Here is a 21,774-nt window from a genome sequence, read left to right as displayed (position 1 = left end):
ATAAAGGGAATAAAAGAAATGGGGGAAAGGGAGTTTTATCCAAGAACATATCATACATCTCCCCTTCCTGTGGTTTCATCCCCATACCACTACTGCTCCTCTGCATCCCTTCACCTGTCCCGCTCCTACATTCTCCACCTGGCAACTCATTGCTATTATTCCAAGTAGCAATCCCTGCCTTTTCCCTCAGCAGAGAATTGAATTTGAAGGTAACATACAAAGCGGTATACAGTTATACTTTGTTCTTCTCGCCTGTCTGAAGCCTCTATAAGCTTTGTTGCTTTAGGAAGCAAGATGCAAGAACACACCACACACACCCCACCACAAATAATAGGAATTAAAATGAATACAATTACATATTCAACATAACAAACATACCTCAGCTGAATACATCCCCACATGGGATATAAACATTAACCTGGTTTCCCACAAAGAAAGGGGAAAACCACCCTCCCAATTGCCTTTCCGTTATACTGTGCCTGTGGCACCTGTTTCCGCCCCACAAGAAAATCCATTTCACACAGAATTCCGTGAGGAGTGGTATAAAAGACTCCCTCAAGTTTCCTTTAAAATAGGTGGTTGGTGAAAGTACAAACCCATTAATGGTCCCAGCAGAGGTCACAGCTGATGCACAAGTTCAACCTCTGACCTTAAGAATCCACAGATCTATGTTACTCTCATGCATACTTCAAAAATCAGACACCTGCAAGTCCCACCACGAGATGCACTGATACAGGAAAATCCCTTAGTTCTGCTACGTGTGACACAACCTTTCTATTTCAACAGCAACATAAAAACAGCCTCTCATATACTAATTTTATTCTTGTTTTCTTCATAAACCATAATGAAATTGTTCTTGCCCCTAACTGTTCACTCGAACCTACCTGTATTACAGAAGTTTGGTTTTTGTATTTAACAAGTAAAAAAACCAGCTGCTTAGAAAATAGCTTACTCGGTCTGTAAAATCACATTCCTAAGACAGGCACAGACATTATATACACACGCTTTATAGGCTGAGCCAGAACATAGTTTTCCCTTCCAATTAGTTATTCATTGATTGCTTCAAGTAAAATGTTTGGGGGTTTTTTTATAATAAGGTTATTTTAATACTTACACATACAAAGTCAGCTCTAAGTAAGTTATATTCAATAAAAGATAATTGCCTTCTTGCCTAAAATGCTTTTAAAAAAAAAAATCAAGATCCCACAAGGGTTTAGGCCTCTTCCATATGACCTATAGATGCAATATCCAACAACTTAGAAGTGTTCAATTTGTAATTCTGAACAGAAAAGAGATAAATCCATAAGGCGTTTCAGTCTTTTTTTTTTTTTTCCTTTGGGGTGGTGGTGGGTGGAAATCAGCATTTCTGGGGCTATTCCTTCACAGGTGATGAAGTACTCCCCTCCATTACTGTTTTGTTATTTCAGCAGCCGCTTTCTCTTTTTCAGAAGTGCATCTCGAAGCGCCAGCTAAATATGAGAGACGAGCGGAATATTCAGGTAAGGAAAATATTAAATAAGGAGACAATACCACTATCACATTAACAACCCCCTTGAATTTCTTCAACCGCAGAGAAAAACGCTAATAGCTTACCAGCTAAATGTGGGAGCAGTAACTGGCAAAGGCCAACTACTACAGTGGCAGAAATGCTGGGGTTATTTAGCTAAACTCAGTATAATACTAAAAGAAAGAGCTGAGCTTCAAAAAGAATGTTTCGGTACATTATTAGCAGACCCTATATAATGAAAAAATATTACAGTAACATAAACTGTTCTTCCACTGACTCATATTCAAGAGATCAAGAAGAAACTTCAGTCCAGCTGAGAGGTAAGTAGGATTAAATGGCATTTTTTCCAAGAGTATTACAAAGCTTCTTTTCAAGGGGGTAAGGAAAGATACTACAATTTTTACAAGTGCCATATCACTCTAAAGAGACTTCGTTGCGTACTTCAGAGGTTTGTTAGTTGGTAAAGGGTTTTAGCTCTGGACTATAGACAAAAGTCCATTTTATTCTACCACCAAAGAGGGCAGCAGAACACGGTATCCTATCTTTTCACAAGTATTTCCAAGTCCTTGTCAACAGAACCGATCCTGTGGCCTAACTTTACACAATCATGGAATACCAGATTGGAAGGGACCTCACGGATCATCTGGTCCAACCTTTCTTGGCAAAAAAAAAACCACTTTGGTAAAAAAATATGAAAAAATACTTCTTTCACTGTTTATCTGTTACATTTAAACTGGAAACATTAATGATGATTTCTCATTTGCAATGTTGTTTGTATGTTTTGAGAGCTGTGTTAATGTGGTCATCCTTATTTGGGGCAAGGCAGAACAATAGCACATAAAAACACTACAGAGGATATTAGTCCAAGTCCTCCTTTTAACTTAAGAGCTGTTCTCCCTACTGAGTCTATGAACAGTTTCAGTCTTGCTGCTCTTAAGGCAACCAATTGCTGACAAACACACATTATCTTTATGACATGATCCTGGAAACAACTCAAAGGAAGGTTTGTAAAAGAAGCATATGAGTATACTCTAGCATAAGACAGAACCTAGCAAGAAAACACAGAAATTAACACCACACGGAAACGAGAACCCTGCACGATTGCATTATTCTACAAGTTTTTCTTGCAACACGTTCAAAGGAGTTCCATTTTGTAACACCTTGTAAAACCTTAGACCGGCCATCTGCCAGGTTAGATAAAGGGATTTTAAGGCAGGTATTTGCTGTTAGCACAGGCTTACCCTGACAAGGTGACATACAGGAGGGCAAGGCAATACGCTTACGCCAGGGCTCTGCCAACAGCTGCCACCCACAGTTCAGGCATTGTCCCCAGCGGATCACAGGAGCAGGGAGGCTCGCTGCCCACACTCCATCCTTGCCAGTCACCTGGGGGAGCTACGTGGGCTCCCTGCCCAACACCTTCAGGAGCAAAGTCATTCCCCTGAAGTTTCTGCCTTGCCTTTTACATATCTCTTCAGCTACCCTTGGCACAGCTGCCTGTGGAAACACATTTGGCAGTAACTGCACTGCCAAATCCATGTTTGTAGCTTGCATATCCTTTCACAAGGCTGTCTTGAATCCCCCGCCAGCCCTGTGGACAGGCTTAGAGCCGAGGGAGCAGCAGAGGGCAGGGGCTTCACCACTGAGACAGCCACTTTGTGGAACTGCTGTGGCAGGCTAAAATGAATCGATTTATTTTTTTTCTGAACAGTTTCAAATAGATAACAAATTGCGTTTATGTCTGTGCTTTAAGTACCTTTGTGACAAGCTATTAGATGACCTTAAAGCCAGGACGGACAAGTCCGTAATATGACAGTAACAGGAGAAAGGTCAAAGGAAGAATATGGAGAGCAAAGAAGCACACTAAAAGCTTGACCTGAAAACCACTTCCTTCATATCAAGGAAATAGTTCTTCTGTCACAGGATTACAGCCAGGGTTCTAATATGATCTTACTTAATTTATATAAAGGAAAGCAAACCACATTATCGTCGCCTTCCTAACCTACACATGACTTCGCAACAGGGCTTGGTCTTCAATGCATATTAGAGAGAAGAGACCGCCAAAAGCATTCGTGCAATCCGATAGGATCCTCTGGGTAGGAATCAAGGGAAGCCACATAGCCCACAGACCTCGTCAGCAGTTAAACCAAAGTAAACAGCAACAACTGAGGGCACAGGATACATAGCATTCGACCTGCATTCTAAATTTATTGCTCAGACTGTCCCATCTGTTTTTAACAGTAAATGTTACCTGTTTTTCCCTGAAAGAACGCTTATTTTTTGTCCGGACGCTATGGCTGTATCTCATCATCATGAAGTTCTTGTGCTTTTGCTTTTCTTTGTTGGAAGAGCTGGCAAACGGGTTAATTCGTGTCTTCTTTTTCACAAACTCTTTTCTGTCTGTTTTTCCAGCCTAGAATAGAAAACGTAATGTAATAACAGGGGGTCATGTTCCTTTCCGTACGGTTAACATCAGCTGCTAAGATGACAGGTTCTATGGCAGTAACAATAAACACAGGCTGAATATGACTTTCTGCATGTGTCACACGTATTCTTCCATGCTGGCTCTAACTCTTAACTCACCGTGAAAACTGGGTCTGTATTTTCATTGTCACCCGGGACCAGCAGGAGGCTGTGGATTTGTTACAACCAAGATGCAGCAGCAAAAAAACTACACAAAACATTTCTCAAGAGGCAGGTGGCAGCTGGGCACCCGTCTTACAGGTGCGAACGAACGCACCACCATCTCCTTCTGCAGGAGACAAACGCAAGCCTAAATCTACGAAGACAGAGGATATATGAAATGGCCAAGTTCCTCACCATTGCAGTTGCCAATCTGGTCTCCTTGTCCGATTTAGGCTTCTTATGCAGATGTTCAATATCTCTGAGCGAAAGCAACTCTCCCCTACGCACACAAAAATATGACTTAAGGCCATCACACACAAAACTTCATCTATCAAGAAAAATAAAATGCCCTCCTGACCCTTAGTCTCTCACCCATCTCTTAGGCCATTGTTTTCCTATAAACTTTCACACAAGCTCTTTCTCTCAGACTACTCCTCACGTTTGGGACAACCCATACCAAAATCTCTCATTACTGTTTTTCAAGTCCTGCTTTAACCACAAAGTTTAAGAATCTCTGGAGATATAACCATGCCACTACTACTACAAAACCCACGCCTGTTGTTCTGAACAAGCAAAGCAGTCCCTTAGTTCCCATCCGTTCCTCGTGTCTTTTTGCCCAGCTATGAAGAAATCCCCCAGGCCAGGATCCATTCCAGGCCGCGCGGCTGTTTGCTGTCTGTCACCAGGGGATACAGGCCAACAGTAGAGCTCTGCGCCCTGATGCAATTAAAAGCTGTATCACCAAATTATAGGGAAGAGAATATGCTCCTCAACAGTCCATAACCTACCTGCCCTCCTCCTCTTCATCTATTTCAATATTCTTCCTCTTGGCAGCTTTGCCAGGGGCAGAATTAAGTTCCTTGGAAAGCTGGGCAAGACGTATTTTGTGGAATTCTTCTTGAGTTAGCAGCCTGCTTGTACTGACTGCTGCAGCTTTGGCTTTTCGTTCCTCCACAGGCATGCTTTTCACCTTCTCTGCCTTTTGGAAAAAAAAGTACAAAAGAAAAATCATCCACAGCTTTACAAACCATTTCTGTGCCGCAGTCCACAACCCTTGCCTCCCAAATACTTATGTACGGGCAATATTGTTGGGAAATGCTACAACCAGCTGTTAGGATTCTTCATAGTCTTATACCCAATATGCAGTATTAGCATGAAGAAGCAAATCCATTCCATATTTCAGAGTGAATAAAAGATCACAGCTTTGAAGCTATTTCGCACCAGGACAGAATTCCCCCATCTCTCCCCTCACCCTAACACCACACATACTTCAGCCCAGGTGCTAAACAGTACTTCAACCTCACTGATTCTGGTGAAGTTACACCACAGACCTATACATAGTTATTTATGAGCTGCCACATAAAGGTACAGAGCAAGAGAATCTTATCTGCTATAAACAAGACCGTTGTGTTTGGGGTAGAAGACACTTAGAACTCACTACTTCTTGCTGCTCCTCGTCTGAGGAGTGATGCACATCAATCCATTCTCCATCTTCGTCATCTTCTTCCTCACTCAGGCTAGCGCTTTCCCATCCGTCTGCTCAGGGGACAAAGTGCACAGAGCTGTTAACACAGATTCAGCTTAGCTACTTGAGTTTGAAATTATTTAAGATTGTATTGTAAGCTCTCACTGCCTTTCATTACCTGTCAGCTAACTGCATTTATGCCCAGGGACTTGCTTACCAAAGCTGTAGGGTCTCGGCATCCCAGCCTTAGACATTACAAAGACAGAAGATACTTCATACTTCTGATCAATATTTGTTAATGATTTTTAGAAGACAGCCACAGCTGAACAGACCAGCAGCTCCCATGCTTCCCCACTGGCAAGTTCGGCTCCCAAATTTGATCCTGCTTGCAACTGATTCAAGCTGCACGAAAACCATCACCTTTCATTTCTTAGCGCACCCACATCACAAGCACGTTCAGTTACGGACACCAATTTTTATAACTGCATATGGCAGCAACAGCTTTGTAAGCACACACTCACTCCTACAACAGACTGCTTAAAACAGCTGGTGCATTTCTCCATTACCATGTGCTGCCATCGCCTTAACACATATCAGGGCGCTTACTCCTCCAGTATGTCTCCACTGCAATATCCCCAGCTACCTCAGGCTTGATTTGCCAAACTCTTACAGCTTGATTTTCAAGTCCCTCCCAATCTTTTTTTTCCTCCCCAGTCCAGGCAGAGGTTCCAGGTTGCATGGAACATTTACACAGGAAGCAAATTAGGGAAGCCAAATGCTATTTCCAAGTAATAGTTCAGTGTTTCGTAATACACAACATGATCTTTTCTTTAGAAAGAGCTCAATACGTGAGGTTGCATAGCTGTACAATGTTCGTTCCTCTGCTTTCCCACACCTCAGTGGCTGCCATACAAACCAACAGGCAGCAACAGACTCCACTGGATAAATTGCACTTACCCAAGGGTACTATCAGTGCTTCTTAGTGGAGAAATACAAATATGTGCAAGCCATGCAGCACGTGACAGCAGCAAGCAAAATGCATCAACACTAAGTTTAGCGTCCGAATAAAATCTTAGTGACCACGATGCCCAAAATTTAAGCGGTAAAGAAAAAAAAAAGGCCAACCTTCCTCTCTGTTTCCTCCCTTTTCCTTTTGACTCTCCACATCCAGTACTTCTGCTCCTGGAATATAATCTTTGGCATCCAGTTCTCCATATTCATGGATCCTGGCTTCCAACGAGGCCTCAGTAGGCTTACCCTGTAAAGTTAACAAAAAACACATTAAGCAGGCTATTTTAGTGCACACAAATCCATGAAAAAAAGTTTGTGGGACGGGAAGGCGTGGGTGGAAAAGATAAATTATGCCTGATGAAATAAGAAAATATCTCAAATGACTAATAAGTTGAACGAACTCCAGGAAAACAGTCAAGCTTCTGTAGCACCCTCCTTCCGTCAATGCATTTGATCAGTTTGCACTAAGGAAACCTTGAAATAAGAGCACACCACATCAAAAGCAAGGGAGCAGGGGAACAACACAGATGTGATTCCACCTCATTCTCAAGAGGCATGAGCCTACTTCTCACCATCATTTTTGAGCACATGAGCCTAGGTTTATGGTGAATGTAATGCACGTAAAACGCTTACCCTGAATTTCTTCTGCAGCATCTCTGGATTCAGAGAACGGAAAAGGTGTATCAGAGTTCTTGCAGACATCATCACATCTACACAAAGAAAAAAGGAGTCAGGAATCAGTACAGGAAAGCAGAATTCTGAGCAAACTGATCAGTTTCATCAATTAGCTTCCCTGCATAACTACCCTTGACTGTTTTGTCTCCTGAGCATATACACTCAAAATACAGAGAAATGAACAGACATTGAAACAGACACCTCTCAGCTCCATATAAAAAACAATTAAGACATCACTATTATGAAGGCTGGGAGGATCAGATGGTACAGGAGAAAAAAAGATTTAAGTCACACGCATGTAACACACTTACTTTTATTTTTATGAGTCTTGTACTGAACAAGGTCTTGGAGCAGATCTTCAGTCATGGCTAACGGACATCTCGCAGTGATTTCTTTTATGGCATTGATTCTAAAAAATTGGAAGTTCATTATTTTCTGAACACCACAGTTGGGAGAGACTCCCACCGGCCCAGTAATAGACTGAGTTACCTGGAGCTTGAAGAACCTTATACAGTATTTATACAACAGTTAGCATAACAGAGAACACCACCACAAAGAGCTCTCCGTGCCATGGTTCTCCAAAATCCTCCATCTTTAGCCCACACTCTACTCTCCAGCTATTATTTAGCAGAATCCTGAGGCCTAGGATGAGACAAGTGAAGTCAGGGTCCATGCAGGCAGGAAAAGCAGTCAAACAATCACCAGGAAAAAAAATAGCCATGAATCAGTTCTGGAGTCAGCCATGAGCAGGCTAAGGACAATATAACAGAAGTCTGTGGGCTCACACAAGTTCCCTTTTAAACCATCTTCATGCACACACTTAGTACACTAAATACCCGGATTAAAACCATGCCAAGAGGAAAAGGAATAGCTCACAAAATATTCACAACGTGTCTACACACAATAGCCTGCCCCTGTGGAGCGCTTCATCCTCAAGGAGAGTTCTGCTCTCTCCTACATTCACTGACCAGAGCTTTCACAAATACCTCTCTCAACTAGTCAAAGACAGTCCATTACAGTTTCAGTAACAGCAACAGTTAAGTTTCTCATCAGCAGTGAAACTTCATTCACAAAACAAAGAGTCCTGAACTATGATGCTAGCCGCTCACTGAGTACATACAAACATATTAATTCCCAGACAAGAGCTCTGCCCTCAAAGTAGAAATAATAACATCCAGGAGGAAGAAAAATACAAGACCAAATGACAAAGCAAGAAGAAAAAAACACCATCACAAAATCCAGAAAACTTCAGTCACAGCACAAAGCACAGAAACCCGTTGTTCTGGGGAATTTAAAAACCACTGCCAACAAAAACAAGGGTAGTGTGTGATGAGATACTGTCCTAAGTCGTTTTTATTCAAGCAGGTTCTTGAAAGCATAGTTCAAGTAACAGGAACAAGTCACAGGTGGTTTAAAAAAGAAAAATGTTGTTCTACGTTAGAGAGTTTTCATTTTTGTAAGATTTTGTACCCACCCTACGGTCATGACTTCCCCAGAATTCTTGTCAGTGACAAAGTTGTTGGCAATGGTCATTAACACTGACTGGATAATCTGAAAATAAGAAAAGAGGTTAAAGAAACTTAATGCCTATTTAATCTAATTGTGAAAACTACTACATATTATTAGCAGACAACAGGGCCCTTTTCACAGGAAGACAGAGTTCAGGACTTATCACTATAGCCTGCAAGCATTCCAGACAAATTCTCTTGCAGAAATTAAGACAGACACAGGTGTTTATCTCACCTTTATACAAAACAATCCCTTGGAACTTGCAGAAGCAGCCAAAATTACCTAAGCTTTTCGAGACAAAGGGTCTGACCGGCTTCATTTTCCCCCTCCCCAGAAATGCACTCAGTTATATTCCCGTGCTGGCCTCCTGTCCCTTGTTAACATCACCAACAACAGGTGAAGTACTGACCTCAGGTGGTACGAGCTGATGCGAAGCTTGTGCAGCAAACAGAAGAATCTTTGTCACTTCTGGAAGAAAAGAAGAGTGGGAAGAAGACGCCAAAGCACACTGCTGCAGCTTACTCAGGCCAATAAACACATGCACCAAACCTGCTAACTCAACGAGCAGCTCAGTCTACATCTCAAAGCCATTTATTTCAGTCTGAAGTTATTTAGGACAACTATTTCTCCTCTCTCACCAAGCATTAGGAACTCATCCGCTCTCTACCCCAGGAGCAGTGCAGGCCCTTAACAGCCAGCAAAGACAGAAGAAACGCTCTAGACCTAGAGTGAAAGACCTGTAAAAGCAGCAAAAGGCAGTCACCCTTCGCTCAGCTACTCAGGATTTGCAAAGAACTGGGGACTCGGCAGGTTCATTTTATTCCATTGCCGGAGCTTCTCAAGTGCTCAGGTAAGGAGCATTGAGTGCACACAGCTTCCATACAAGTCCGAAGCACTCTGCGCTTCTGGCATTCGGGGCCTTTTACTTCCTTCATCCACATTTTCTGGACTACTTGTACTTCCTACCAAGCTACTGCCACCTACTCATTTACAGCATCACCTCTAAGAACTGACTGTACAATGTGACTTGACGGACAAGCAGTGTTATCTACTATTACTACTTACCTCTCTGATGGGGCTGTAGGAATCTCTGAACGAAGGGGTAGAAGTTAAAGAGAAAAAGCTGCAGAAAATAAATAAGTTGTAACAGATTAGCTTCTTGTCTTTTAACTTGAGATCACCTTCATAGACTGATATGTTGTAAAACAATGATTCTCCACAGCTTGCTCTCTAAATGCCTTGGATTTTATTGCGTGACACATTCTCCTCTCTGGAGCCTGACATACATGGAGAAAACAAAGTGACTTGCACAAAGGAAATACAAGGCTCAACCCCAAGCTCTATGAAATCCGGAGAACATTTCTTGTTAGACTGTACAGAATTCAAATTGGGGCACTATGCTGCACAATCCTACGATGTGCCGCTTCCCTTGGCCTCAGGGACACAGTCTTCTCTCCCAAACTGGAAAGACTCCAATGATTTTGATCACACTTTGGCTGTACCTCAGAGTGCATAAGCAATTGCTGGACTACTTTGAAAAGCCCTTCTCCTTTGAAGAACCTCCCAGGAGCACGCAGGTTTTAAAAAAAAAAAAAAAAAAAAAAACCACAGTCTCCTCTGTTAGAGACAGCTCAGCTCTTACTGACCAACAGCTTACTCTAGCAGAGGTCACTTAGTACCACACAAGTCTACACCACAGCACCATTCCACGAGGCCCACCGGCAACTACCTGACATACATCCGCACTTTTCAACATACAGCAAAATTAAACCTCATTTTCCAGAGGCAGAAGGCCAGAACATGCCACCACCCAAAACGGGCTAACATCGGACCATTATAAAGTCAGAGCACGTACCTCATGTATTCCAACCAGCCTAGATATTAGGTCCATGAGCATCATCTTCACTTCAAATCGTTCCTTACAGTTCTCCAGCTGCTTCAGCAGTTTCTCTGCAAAGTCTAGAAGAAGCAATAATACATTTGTAGTAGACTTCAAGAGCACAACGCAGAACTCAGTCGGGTTTAAGTTAAAAAGCCAGCAGACAGTGTGGTTTGGAATTTTTTTTAAGCCCCAGTGTCCTTACACAGGAGGAGTTAAAGGCGGCCAGAGCACTTCCCCAAATAGGTTATTTTTCTCCTCACGTGCCTAGAAGGTCTAAAACTGTGCAGAGGTTCAGCAGAGAAGAAAACTAGCAGAAGTCCCACAACACCACAAGCACAGGGTCAGTATTTAACCTCGGTTTTTTTAGATACGCTTTGGGTTCGTCTGAAAAAACCAAAACCCCTGGAGGTTCAGTAGATCAGACTAAGACCAAGTCAAGCCATATTAGACAAAACAGACTAGTAATAGGAATACATTTTTGAAGGGGGGTGAGCCAAAAGAAGCTCTAGTAGATAAACAGATTCATAAACAGTAGATAAACAAATTCACAGAAATTATGGCCTTCACACATACGAGAGAGAGAGCACCACATCCTGATCTGTAGCAACCCGAAGCAAACCATGTAATATTGCTCCTTCCTTGTCTGGCTATCTACAAGTGTTCCACTACAACAAGCACAAGGGGATTAATCTCACTTTCTTTGAGGTGCTATAAAACTCTAGGATAAAGCGCACTACAAGAATGACATTGTCACATTCATATCTACTTGTCACTTTGGTTCTCCTTGAGAGCTGTGTCTAAGTTTCAGTGTCTGGGATTAACACATAACTTGAAAAAAGACAAAATACAATACTTGCTTACCTTGGGGATCGTGAATCAAGTGAATAGCAGAAAAGTTGAACACCTCTGGCTTGCTCTTCTTCTTCTGTTTCTGCATGGCAAAAACAGTAAGAGAGACTTTTTTTTTTTCTTTCCACGAAAAAGCCGCAAGCGCTTCAGTTTCAGGCTGCTGCTAAAAGCTGCCATTTACCATTCTTCACTTCAAAAGGAGGCACTTTGGTTTTAAGAAGTAAACTATCACTCTTTTCAACAGTATTGAGTTCTCCGCCACCTGACCTAAGAGGCAAGAGCAGCCGCCTTAAGAAGTTGCATATCAAGACTCCACATACTTTAAAGTGGAGACCATACAAAGGGTGCCTAGAACACAACTAATCCGCAGCTTAGACCCTAAGTCTGTTTCAAAACAGCTCTCTTGCAGGCAAACACAGCATATGCCCGGCCAACAGATGCTAGAACACTTGAGGACCTCTACCTAGAAGAGATGACAAAAGGTGGCTAAGTCAACAGCAGCTGCAGCAAGATTTCCACGCTTGAAGGGTTAACCTGAAACACTGTCAAGTCCCTCTCTCCTCACCTTGAGAACCTTCATCGCTTTTTCCAGTTTTTTCTTGCGCTTGGTGTTTTTCTTGCTAGTTGCATACCGCATGATCAGATCTCTGGCTGTGGGAACATCGTCCTTGAGAAACAACACAAGGAAAACACGACTCAGGTGAAATCAGGCTTCCAATGGGAATCAGGGAAACAGAGCATCAATATTTTTCACAATCACACGCTATATTTGAAAACTCTCCTCCTTCCTATGTTTCATCATCCAGAGATACTAGCATTTAAAATCCTGGTTCCATAAAACTAAAACATACCTACATGCAAGAGAGACCACGAACACTTAACAGCGCATTAACACAGTAGTTTATACTGCTGGTTAATTACAGACTGCTGTTCAGTCACAGACAGATAATGATATTAGGAGGTTCTAGACTGAAATCCTGCTAGGTTATCAACCTTCTCAAGGTATCTGAATTATGTTCGTTTGTACAATAACCAAAGAGAGAACTGAAGACAACATACAGCTAAAAAACTAAGCCAGCCTCCAAAGCACCAGGTGAAAGCCTCTTCCCACAACTCTACATTACACATCTAGCAAGTCACATCTTCACTAACCAGACCGACCAGCCCCCGCTTAGGTCTTCAGAGTGAACTGCTTCCTTCACAAGGACAACAAGAAAGCAGAGAAGCTCTTAGTATTAGTCTTTAGGCAGAGAGCAAAGGCCTCCTACTATCAGCTGGGGCCAGCTCTCAGAAACACTGAACTTTTTTGTGAAGCATAGAAACATCTGGAGGAAACAAGACGGAAAACTAAGTAAAACGGAAGCGGACAGATTGGCAGAGCCAGGGTCACAAGGACGACAGACCTATCGGAGTTTGAGTAACAGGGAGGAGAAGATTTAATCACAATACGCACCTCAGATTCTGAGTCACTGTCTTGCTTCTCGTCTTCATCTTTCCCAAGGAAGAACTTCAAAGCAGCAACTAATACCTGAAAAGCAAAGTAAGTAGGACACGATGAACCGACAGGAGTGTTTACTACAGCGCTACATCCAACACCTGAGGTTAGCTCAGGTAACATCTAGTTTCAGCAAGTGATTTCTGTTCTCACCTTTGTCACTTTGGAAAAGCAGGCAGTTGTGATCACATTCACTGTTTTGGCATCATTCCTGGAATAAAAACAGAACATCACCATTTACTTCAAGTTTGGCAATTTCAAGGTTCTCAGAAAGCTAAGTCTCATTAAACATGACTGCTAACAAGCATGAAGCTTCATTAGAATCCAAGTAGATCAGCAAAGTTAAGCTTCTGCCGTTTTCTTTAATTCTTTTAACACAGCAGTGGCTTCATCTAAATAAACAGACACTTATGTTCTATCCAGTTCACGCTATGACTGAAGGGACAGAAAGAATATTAAACTCCAGTTCAATAAAGACAGCTTACCGCTTCTTCCGTTGATAAAAAGACATAGGAAAAAATCAGTGCAGAATCCTAACTTTTATCCTTCCATTATAAAATCAACCAGGTAGTTTTGAAATTAACTATGCTCTAAAAACAAAAGCCAAAATTCCTCTTTCCACTGTACATCAAGCCGTACACTAATATTGGGAGCTTTTATGTGCAAAAGCTCAACAACTGAGCTGCACCCATCTTCCATTTTGACTGCAATACACGATTTATATACCATTTTCAACTAAAACGTCAGAGATTCAACCTAAATAACTCCGAGACTTCACTCAAGACAGCATTTCTTCCAAGCTCAATTACATTCGACAAAATACGGCCCCACCGGAACACAAAGATGCTAAATCTATTTAAGTCACAGTCCCCCAGCACTGTATTTCGCACTGCACGCCATAAGCAATGTCAGGACAGGGGCCCCACGATAAACGGGGAACCGATACAAGCCTGAAAGACCTACCAAATATTCCTCCTGTAAAGTTCAATCATCACGTCCAGAGATATCTTGGCAGCAGTGGGATTGCTGTCCCTCAGCATAGTGTACATGAAGTTCTGCAGGGTCTGAGAAAAAAGTTTGCAAACACTGATTACTGTCATTCTTTCACAACATCAGGAGGTTAAATGGCAGCCTGTCTGAACACTAAAACACTTACAGTGTTTACTTTATTGTTCTTGTGTTTAGCATTGACGTTCTTGATGTCTGATACGATGTGAGTGTACAGAGTCTGTAAACAGAGAGATAACAGGGAGTAAATTACACAAGTCATGCAGAAAACAACACAGACACAGCCGTATTCCCCCAAAGGCTCCAGGTAATAACACGAGACCAAACTGATCACCACTGAGAATATTCTCTTTTAAGTTACAGTTGGAAAAAACAATGAGAAGTTATCCTTTAAAGCCTCACTTATGCTTTATTCTTATGTATTTGAAAAGCATACTTAATTTACAGTACAAACAGCGAGGCAGGAAAGCCAACGGCTCGAAGTATGGCTTAAAAGCATCCCACCCTGTTTTCTTCAGGCACATTCTGGTGGCCAGTTGTGCAATTCTGGTGGCAGAAAGCCGGCATTTCCACTTTCACAGCACAAAGCCTGAAATACAGCTTTAACTAGCAGCTGGTTTGGTTTTAGTTGTTTTACTAGAATTCGGTAAGGCCTTGTCAGACAGCAATGCGTTTGTGGTTTTCATCCGCAGACACATCCAAGCTGCTCAACTCCCAACAGGGGACAATAGCACGGTAAAGATCTTGACAGCAGCTTCATTCCTAATCAAACACACAGGTCCAGTCTTGCCTCTGGCGCTGCCAAATGCTGAAAAAGCAGAGCTATTTTGAAATCCCTTATTTTGTACCCAAGAGAAGATCCGCTGCCTGCCAGCACCACATTACTTCAGGCAAGTTGGTCAAAACCCACTGGAAGTCAAGACCCGTTTTTGCGAGCACGGCTTACTTTTCGTAGAAGCTTATCATGACACCGCAGCAGCTGGAAGAAGAGCTCCAGCAAACTCGTGGGATTTATTAGATTCTTGTTTCTTAACAAGATCAAAGCCTTACAGAACGTCTGGAAGAGAGAGAAACAGGGAATCAGAACTGAAGTTTCGTAATATTCCCCGCTTCACATCTTTGCTTAGAAATTAAAAAGCAAACCATAAGCGCTAGCGTATGGGTCTCACCATGCGCAGGTCCACATCCAGGACAGTGTGGTGGTAGGAGAGCAGCTCCTTCAACTGCTGGGGGAAGCTGGCCATGTGCTCCGGGTAGCAGTGGGCAACCTGGGCAGAAACAGAGCCGGCTCAGACCTCGAGTGAAAATCCTGGGTCACCACGTGACATCGTGTAGGCAACCAATAGAGTTATAATTGTTTGTATGATTAAATTGCATAAAAACAGCTTTAAGCCTTCCAGTTCTTAAAGGGGCTCCAGGAAAGCCGGAGAGGGACTCTGGAGCAGGGAGGGGAGGCACAGGACAAGGGGGAAAGGTTTTACACTGAAAGAGGGGAGATTGAGACAAGATCTGAGGAAGAAATTCTTGGCTGTGAGGGGAGTGGGACAGTGGCCCAGGTTGCCCAGAGAAGCTGTGGCTGCCCCATCCCTGGAGGGGTTCAAGGCCAGGTCGGACGGGGCTTGGAGCAGCCTGGGCTGGTGGGAGGTGTCCCTGCCCAGGGCAGGGGGTGGCACCGGATGGTCTTTAACGTCTCTTCCAACTCTAATCATTCCGTGATTCTATTATAGGTGCCCAGGTGTAAGAGGTATAGTGCAATTAAAAAAATCCTTTTAAAAAAATTGTACCAAGTGCTCAAAAGAAAAACTTGTGTTTCTGGGAACCGGCAACACACTGCAGAAATCCTGGTCAACGCACAGTTTTCTTGTGGCTCCGTCAGGGCTCTAAGAGCAAAACCAGAGCAACCACAACCCGCCGCGGGCGAAGCCTCCGGGCTTACCTGCGCCAGGAACATCACCAGTTCCGCCAGCTCCTTACTGGGCTTGTCCGGCTGGAAGGTGAAGATCTCCACATGGGACTGGTAGTGGTGGTACTGCTGGAGGAACTGAGCACACACGGGGGCGACCGCTGAAGAAGGGGGTACAAGCATCCCCTGCCCCCCCCCGCCAACCCTCAGCGCCCCCCAGCCCGCCTCCTCCCGCTGCCGCCCGGCTCCCTACCTCCTCGGTGTAGGATTTCGGGTCCCGCTTGATGAGGTTCTGCAGCTGGGGCAGGTTGCTGGGCAGTTTGTTTCCCTGACGGCCCGACATGGCGACACCGGGCCCGGCGAACCGCCGCTGCCTCCGCTTCCCGGCACACGTGAGCCATCAGCTGGGCGCCGCCATCTTGGACCGCCCCCTCCCCACCGGAGCCGCCAAGGGACAAACTTCTGCCAGAGGCACGTCCTCCCCGCAGCGCCCCCTGCTGGCGCCGCCGCCTCTACCGCCATGCCGAGGGGGAAGCGGCTTCTCGCCGGCATCTCTGCCCCCGGGCTGCCGGGGATTGGGGTCACCCCGGCACCGTTAAACCATACCAGTCACATTGGGTCACCGTAGCTTCCTCCTCTGCGGCTTCCCGATCCGTTTCTCCCTCTCACTTGCATTATCTCACTGCAGCGCAGCGACCCTGCCCTCACCCCAGCTGGACCGCATCATTTTGGGGGGGAAAAAGTCAGCTTGTAAACCCTAAGCACTGCCAGCAACAGTGCTGAGGAATCAGATCCAGCCCTTAACAGGTGTGTTGCTCGTGAGAGGTGCCATAAATGCACATTAGTGCCAAGCTGCCCAGGCCTAAGCACGCAACGCAGAGAACACCATCCCCGCTCCCGCACTTCAAAGCGGCACGGCGTTTTGACGCGCACAGCCACAAGCAGCACGCCCGAAGGCCATGAAGCACCGTCTACCCACCCCACCCAGGCCAATGGATATGCCCACAGCCCAGGTAGGTTTGCCCTCGGACTACGTTCTCCAGCTGGAGCACCCAGGGCGCTCACAGCCCAGAGTACACCTTCAGGACATAAAGACAAAGCGAACTCTTCAAGTGAGCCCAAGACTTGATAAGAAGATAACTTAAAAAAGCCTTACCTGTTTATGAAGAAAGGCTTCAGCAGGGCTTTGACCCGCCTGAAGTTAGTGTTAAAAAAAGCATCTTTTCTTTCCTGTTCACCACGTTGTTGCACTAAAATCATCAAACCAAAGAAAATTAGTCCTATGCTAGGTATTGGCAGGTCATATTCAGCATATCAATTATTTGATATGGAGCCTGGGGGCTTCAACTCTCTAACAAGTTCTCTGACTAAAGAATAACCATTTAATGACAAAACACGAAGTCCTGTTAATGCTTTCTCACTAAAGCCGAGGAGCTTTCAAACTCCAGCCCATTGTTTGTTTTCGGGTTTTTCTTTCTTAAACCAAATACATTCAATGCTACTTAAGCAATTTATGCAGCTGAAGAGGTAATGCCTGTACTCACATCATCTCGATACGGTCACAGGTAGTGTTGCTGAAAAACAGGCCAATTGTTTATAAAAAATTCAGCCAGACAAAGTTGTAACCCTTCTGGATGTAAAGACGTTCTCCACCCTGGGAATACAAGTTCCCTAGGGGGAAAAAAAAAAAAACAACCATTCTTTCTTCAATCTAACTTTACAGTTCTATAAAGCAACATACCTAAAGACAAACTAGCCTCGATAAGTACTACAAATACATTGAATTCTCTTCTCTTACCTCGAGTCGCACTGGAAAATCACAAGCATGGTGCAGAGAACAAGAACAAATATTTTATTTCTGATGGTCAGAATAAAAGGTTTTCTGTAGTATTCTTGAACGCCTCCCAGAGACAGGAAAGAAACAATCTACGGAGATATTTTCTAGCATACATGTCTATTCCAAGGTTTTTTCCCTAGTCATTGGTCTCGGGTAAAGCTCTACCAGCCAAACAGAGTAGGGACTTCTCAGTTTGAGAAGAAATCCTAGTAGACAGCTGACCTCACGGATTCCTTTTCAATGAAGTTGCTCACTTGTCATTATAAAAAGCTAAAACACCAGGCTTAAGTTTCACTTTCCATACTGCTTAGGAAGGGGCCAATTTCCATTGCCTGCTCAGGCAGCCAGCAGCGCTGTGCAGAGAGACTCAGGGAAGAAATCAGCTGGAAGGCAGTATTCCAAGTTCCCCAAATAATCACTGCCTGAAGAGGAGGAGCAAAAAGAAACAAGAACTGTCTAGTCAGCTCTTCTCCTGTAGGTTTGAGTACTTGCTTTTCTTTGGTGCTGAAATATACTGACTATTAAAAATCAAAGCATGTTTAAGTACTAAGCACGTACACATGCGGTCCATGGTCATCACTAACAATTCCCCTACGGTTTAAAACCCAAAGACAAGGTGACACCCATCCATAGGAGCAGTGGTGCCTTTGCACACCAGAGAGTGCTTTGTGTACGGTGAGATGAGCCCCTTCCCTTGGGCAGCGGGCTGCCAGGGGAAGAGATTCACCCAGCCGCTGGGGAGTCACGACCTCTTTCTTCTTGAAGCAACAGCCTAACAGAAATGGCCTGGGGTTGCCGTAAAAGCAGAAGGTGTTGCTAGATCACTAAATAGCTGGCCTTTAAGGGCTTTTGTGGGGACACACTTAATCCGCTTCACTGACACTAAACTAAATAAAACTGAAAGTGTATCATGTGCACACCAGGAATATGAATTAAATGATGTCTGACAGTGGTATTGCTATTCCCAGTCCTGAGCAGTGCTAAGTTATTCAGGAGAAAGCTTCTTGACCCTGGCAAAACTTAGCAACCACACCTATAAGGGAAATAATTTTATTGATATAGAATATTTTGCACCAAGCCTCAGTTAAGGTACCTAAGTACATGCCTGGCTTCAAGGCAAGAACACTTTTAATAGCCATTTTTCTGCCAGAGATGGTCTTGCTAAGTGACTACAGTCTTAGAGGAACCCACTTGATGGAACAAAACAGAGAGAGGCTTCCACAGCTCAGTGCTGCACAGCCTCCGCAGGGCAAGAGGAGGTTTAGCTTTTTCCACAGAAGCACAGGAAGATTTGCATGCTGCTCTTCCTTCCATCAGGATGGGTTAGATCTCTCTCACCCTGGTGCAGTAAGCGATGAGGGCATCGACGAAGCTGGTTGTACAGACAGCCTGAGACAATAGATTAGGTACGTCAAATCTTTTCATTGAAGATGAAACGTCCTTGCTTTCCCCGTGTTAAGGCTAGACACGCTCAGAGCCAACAGGGAGCACTTCTGGTAGTTACAGGGGAAGGGTTTGGCAGAAATATGCAGCAACACACAGGAGATCAGGACGTTTCTCCACATGCAGCATATTCCCTGGGAAAAGCTGGGAGGATTTGGGCAAGGGGCCAGCTGTGATAGACCAGATGTGAGTGAAATCAGTTTAAATAGAGCAAGGATGACTGTTCTTCCATACAAACAGTGCTCAAGCACTGTTAGGGCACGGAACAGCTGATGAGAGCCACACGAACTGATTCATGTCATCAAACAGAGCAATAAGAAAAAACTAAAAATTCGTGTGTGTTACCAATAGCTCACACTAGCATCTTCCCCCCTCCCCAGCTCTTCACCACCTAATTAGCAGCCACAGGTCATTTTCTTCAGGCCCTTATGATGCAGGGGGAGGTAGGACAGATTCCAGCCTGAGTAGTGCAAGAAAACAGTGTCTAAAGCATCTTGGAAGCAACACTCACCCCCCATCCTGTTTTCAGGGCAATACGTCTCAAATGATACATACAGAAGGGGTCAGCATTAGAAGTGAAGCCTCGAAGACAAAAACTTCTACCTCGGTGTCTTTTACTAGTTTACCTTTAGAACAAGGCAATAGAAAGCTTAGCTCTTAATTTGCACAGCTTGTTATCTCTCCTTTAAGTAACTGCTGATTTACACTGCAGAACAAACATTTACATTTTTATTTTATACAGCATACTTTACAATTAGTATTGAATAACGTCCATCCAATGATTAGTCTTCCATACAGCCAGATAGTGAGTATCAAAATAAAATTAAGGATTCAACACAACATTGTTGAGAGCTCGAAGTCATTAATATTACTTCTCATTTCAAGTGAGTCAAGACTTTCCTCACCAAAAGCCTTTTCATTTTGAGGGTAAGAAAATCACAGCCAGCTGTAAGCACCTAAGCACATAATGGCTAACAGGTTGGCAGTGGCAACCTGAAGCTACTAGCCCAGATTAGCTCTGCCTTGCCTGAAACCCTTAAAAAAGGGCAGAAGTTTTATTATCTAGAAAATAAAGGAAAATAATCTGTCTTCTCTTACCTGCTCTTCTCCTCAAACACTTTGATGAAGCCAATTTCCAAAGGGACAGTAGGTTAGGCTGTACCCCAATTACACCTATTAGAGCATAGAGGGTACTTCAGCACTTACATGCTCATACAGCTGCCAAGAATTTGATTCCTGCCTTAGTTTGAATCTAAAAAGACTGCAAAAATAAGAGCAGAACCCATAGTCAGGCTGTTACCAAATCATTGTGACAAAGAAGAGCTTTCTGCTACCCAAGAAAATATTTTAATGTTTCATATACTCATAGTACCATTCACTAATTAGCTTCCTCATTAGCATCCTAACAGGCTTAGCTTTTGTTTTCAGGTATCTTTGCTCTATTGAAAACTTCAGTATCACACTGAAATTCACTTGATTCTGCACTTCCACAGGTAAACCCTCATCTCAACAGCCTTGACTGATACCTCGCCATTCATCAAGGTTTTGTTAAAGCACAACAGAACTACACAACTGTTCTTCAATTAAAAAGACAGAAAAAGGAAAAAATTACTCTAACATAGGAGGAAGTCCTGGATTTATTGAAGTATAACACTTTTAACAAGTTTGTGAGGCAGTCACATTTTTCAAAGCAGCCATACAAGAAGGCATCCTTACTCACACCACCTTAAAAGAATCATACAATAAACTAATTTTCACCCCATATCATTGTAGAAACGGCATTATGGCTTTTGTCTCTACAAAAACTTCTACACAGGACTAGAGAAATTCAACAGAAAACCCAACAATTTGTTAGTTAAGACCAATATGTATTTACCATAAGTATAAAACAAGGTGCTTGAAAGATTATTATTATATATGCCTCAGCTGCTTTCCATGTTGTAAAATACTGCTACATTAAGCAGCTAAGAAGTAATAAATAGCTTCTTTTATAGCACTGTCAACAAAAAAACTTACTATATATTTTCTAAGCATTTACTGTTTAAGTAAATACAAAATTTAAGTTGCTATGACATCAAATATTTGAATCCTTCTGAATCATTACATAATAACAGAAAACACACAAACTCCTTCCTATACACTTACTTTCACTGAGTCTTAACAAACATATAAATTTAAAAGGCCTGTTCAAAAACAAACAAAAGCAAAAATTATACCTAGCACTCCCACAACCGCCTCAGAGAAACACAAAGCAATCATACAGCAAAGTGCCTGGGGCGAGCATTTATACCCTAAGCCCTTTCCCTCCTGCTCACTCATTGGCCTGATTTCTATGAGCTAATTAAGCCAGGGATGCTTAAATTCACAGGGGAAAGAGCTGGGTTTTCTTGTTTGCTGATGAGGGGAGTTTCTCAGTGGAACTAATTGTTTCTTAGAGAGAAAGAAGTGCAAATTTTATTTCTTGTGGGTCTTTTTGAACAAAGTTATGGATTGTATCTCTTATTTGTTGTGAGTATGATTGGTTTATCAATATGACAGATAGGGAGTGATGTTGGAAAAATTCCA

At 43.2% G+C, this 21,774-nt stretch overlaps 1 protein-coding gene across 2 annotated transcripts; it reads right to left on the bottom strand.

Moving 5' to 3' along the window:
• Window positions 1–804: 804 nt before the first annotated feature.
• On the bottom strand, window positions 805–16,370 carry SDAD1 (SDA1 domain containing 1). Of its 2 annotated transcripts, XM_054202389.1 has the most exons (22): window positions 16,183–16,369; window positions 15,963–16,067; window positions 15,196–15,294; window positions 14,973–15,083; window positions 14,175–14,246; window positions 13,982–14,082; window positions 13,172–13,229; window positions 12,977–13,051; window positions 12,089–12,190; window positions 11,536–11,605; window positions 10,648–10,751; window positions 9,858–9,915; window positions 9,202–9,260; window positions 8,758–8,834; window positions 7,595–7,692; window positions 7,242–7,318; window positions 6,723–6,855; window positions 5,571–5,668; window positions 4,921–5,111; window positions 4,328–4,412; window positions 3,759–3,920; window positions 805–1,469 (listed from the first exon to the last, which is right to left on the bottom strand). In XM_054202389.1, exons 1-22 carry the CDS (start codon window positions 16,270–16,272, stop codon window positions 1,419–1,421), a joined length of 2,076 nt encoding a protein of 691 aa, XP_054058364.1. In that variant the 5' UTR covers window positions 16,273–16,369; the 3' UTR covers window positions 805–1,418. The 2 variants fall into 2 exon arrangements, 1 of the variants encoding a protein (XP_054058364.1); XR_008466551.1 differs by lacking the exon at window positions 805–1,469 and having other exon boundaries at window positions 3,876–3,920; window positions 4,328–4,405; window positions 4,917–5,111; window positions 16,183–16,370.
• Between the last annotated feature and the right edge of the window lie 5,404 nt (window positions 16,371–21,774).

This window comes from Rissa tridactyla, chromosome 5, assembly GCF_028500815.1.
Source record: "Rissa tridactyla isolate bRisTri1 chromosome 5, bRisTri1.patW.cur.20221130, whole genome shotgun sequence".
Taxonomy (NCBI): Eukaryota; Metazoa; Chordata; class Aves; order Charadriiformes; family Laridae; genus Rissa; species Rissa tridactyla.
Note: the sequence above shows the minus strand (reverse complement) of the source record. Positions and strands in the feature narration are given on the sequence as shown.

Coding starts and splice junctions, on each gene's coding strand:
- SDAD1 (XM_054202389.1), bottom strand. CDS start 16,272: ATGTCGGGCCGTCAGGGAAACAAACTGCCCAGCAACCTGCCCCAGCTG. Junction 15,084..15,195: donor TGGATGTGGACCTGCGCATG/GTGAGACCCATA, acceptor TCTCTCTTCCAG/ACGTTCTGTAAGGCTTTGAT. Junction 7,693..8,757: donor GGGGAAGTCATGACCGTAGG/GTGGGTACAAAA, acceptor CCAATTTTTTAG/AATCAATGCCATAAAAGAAA.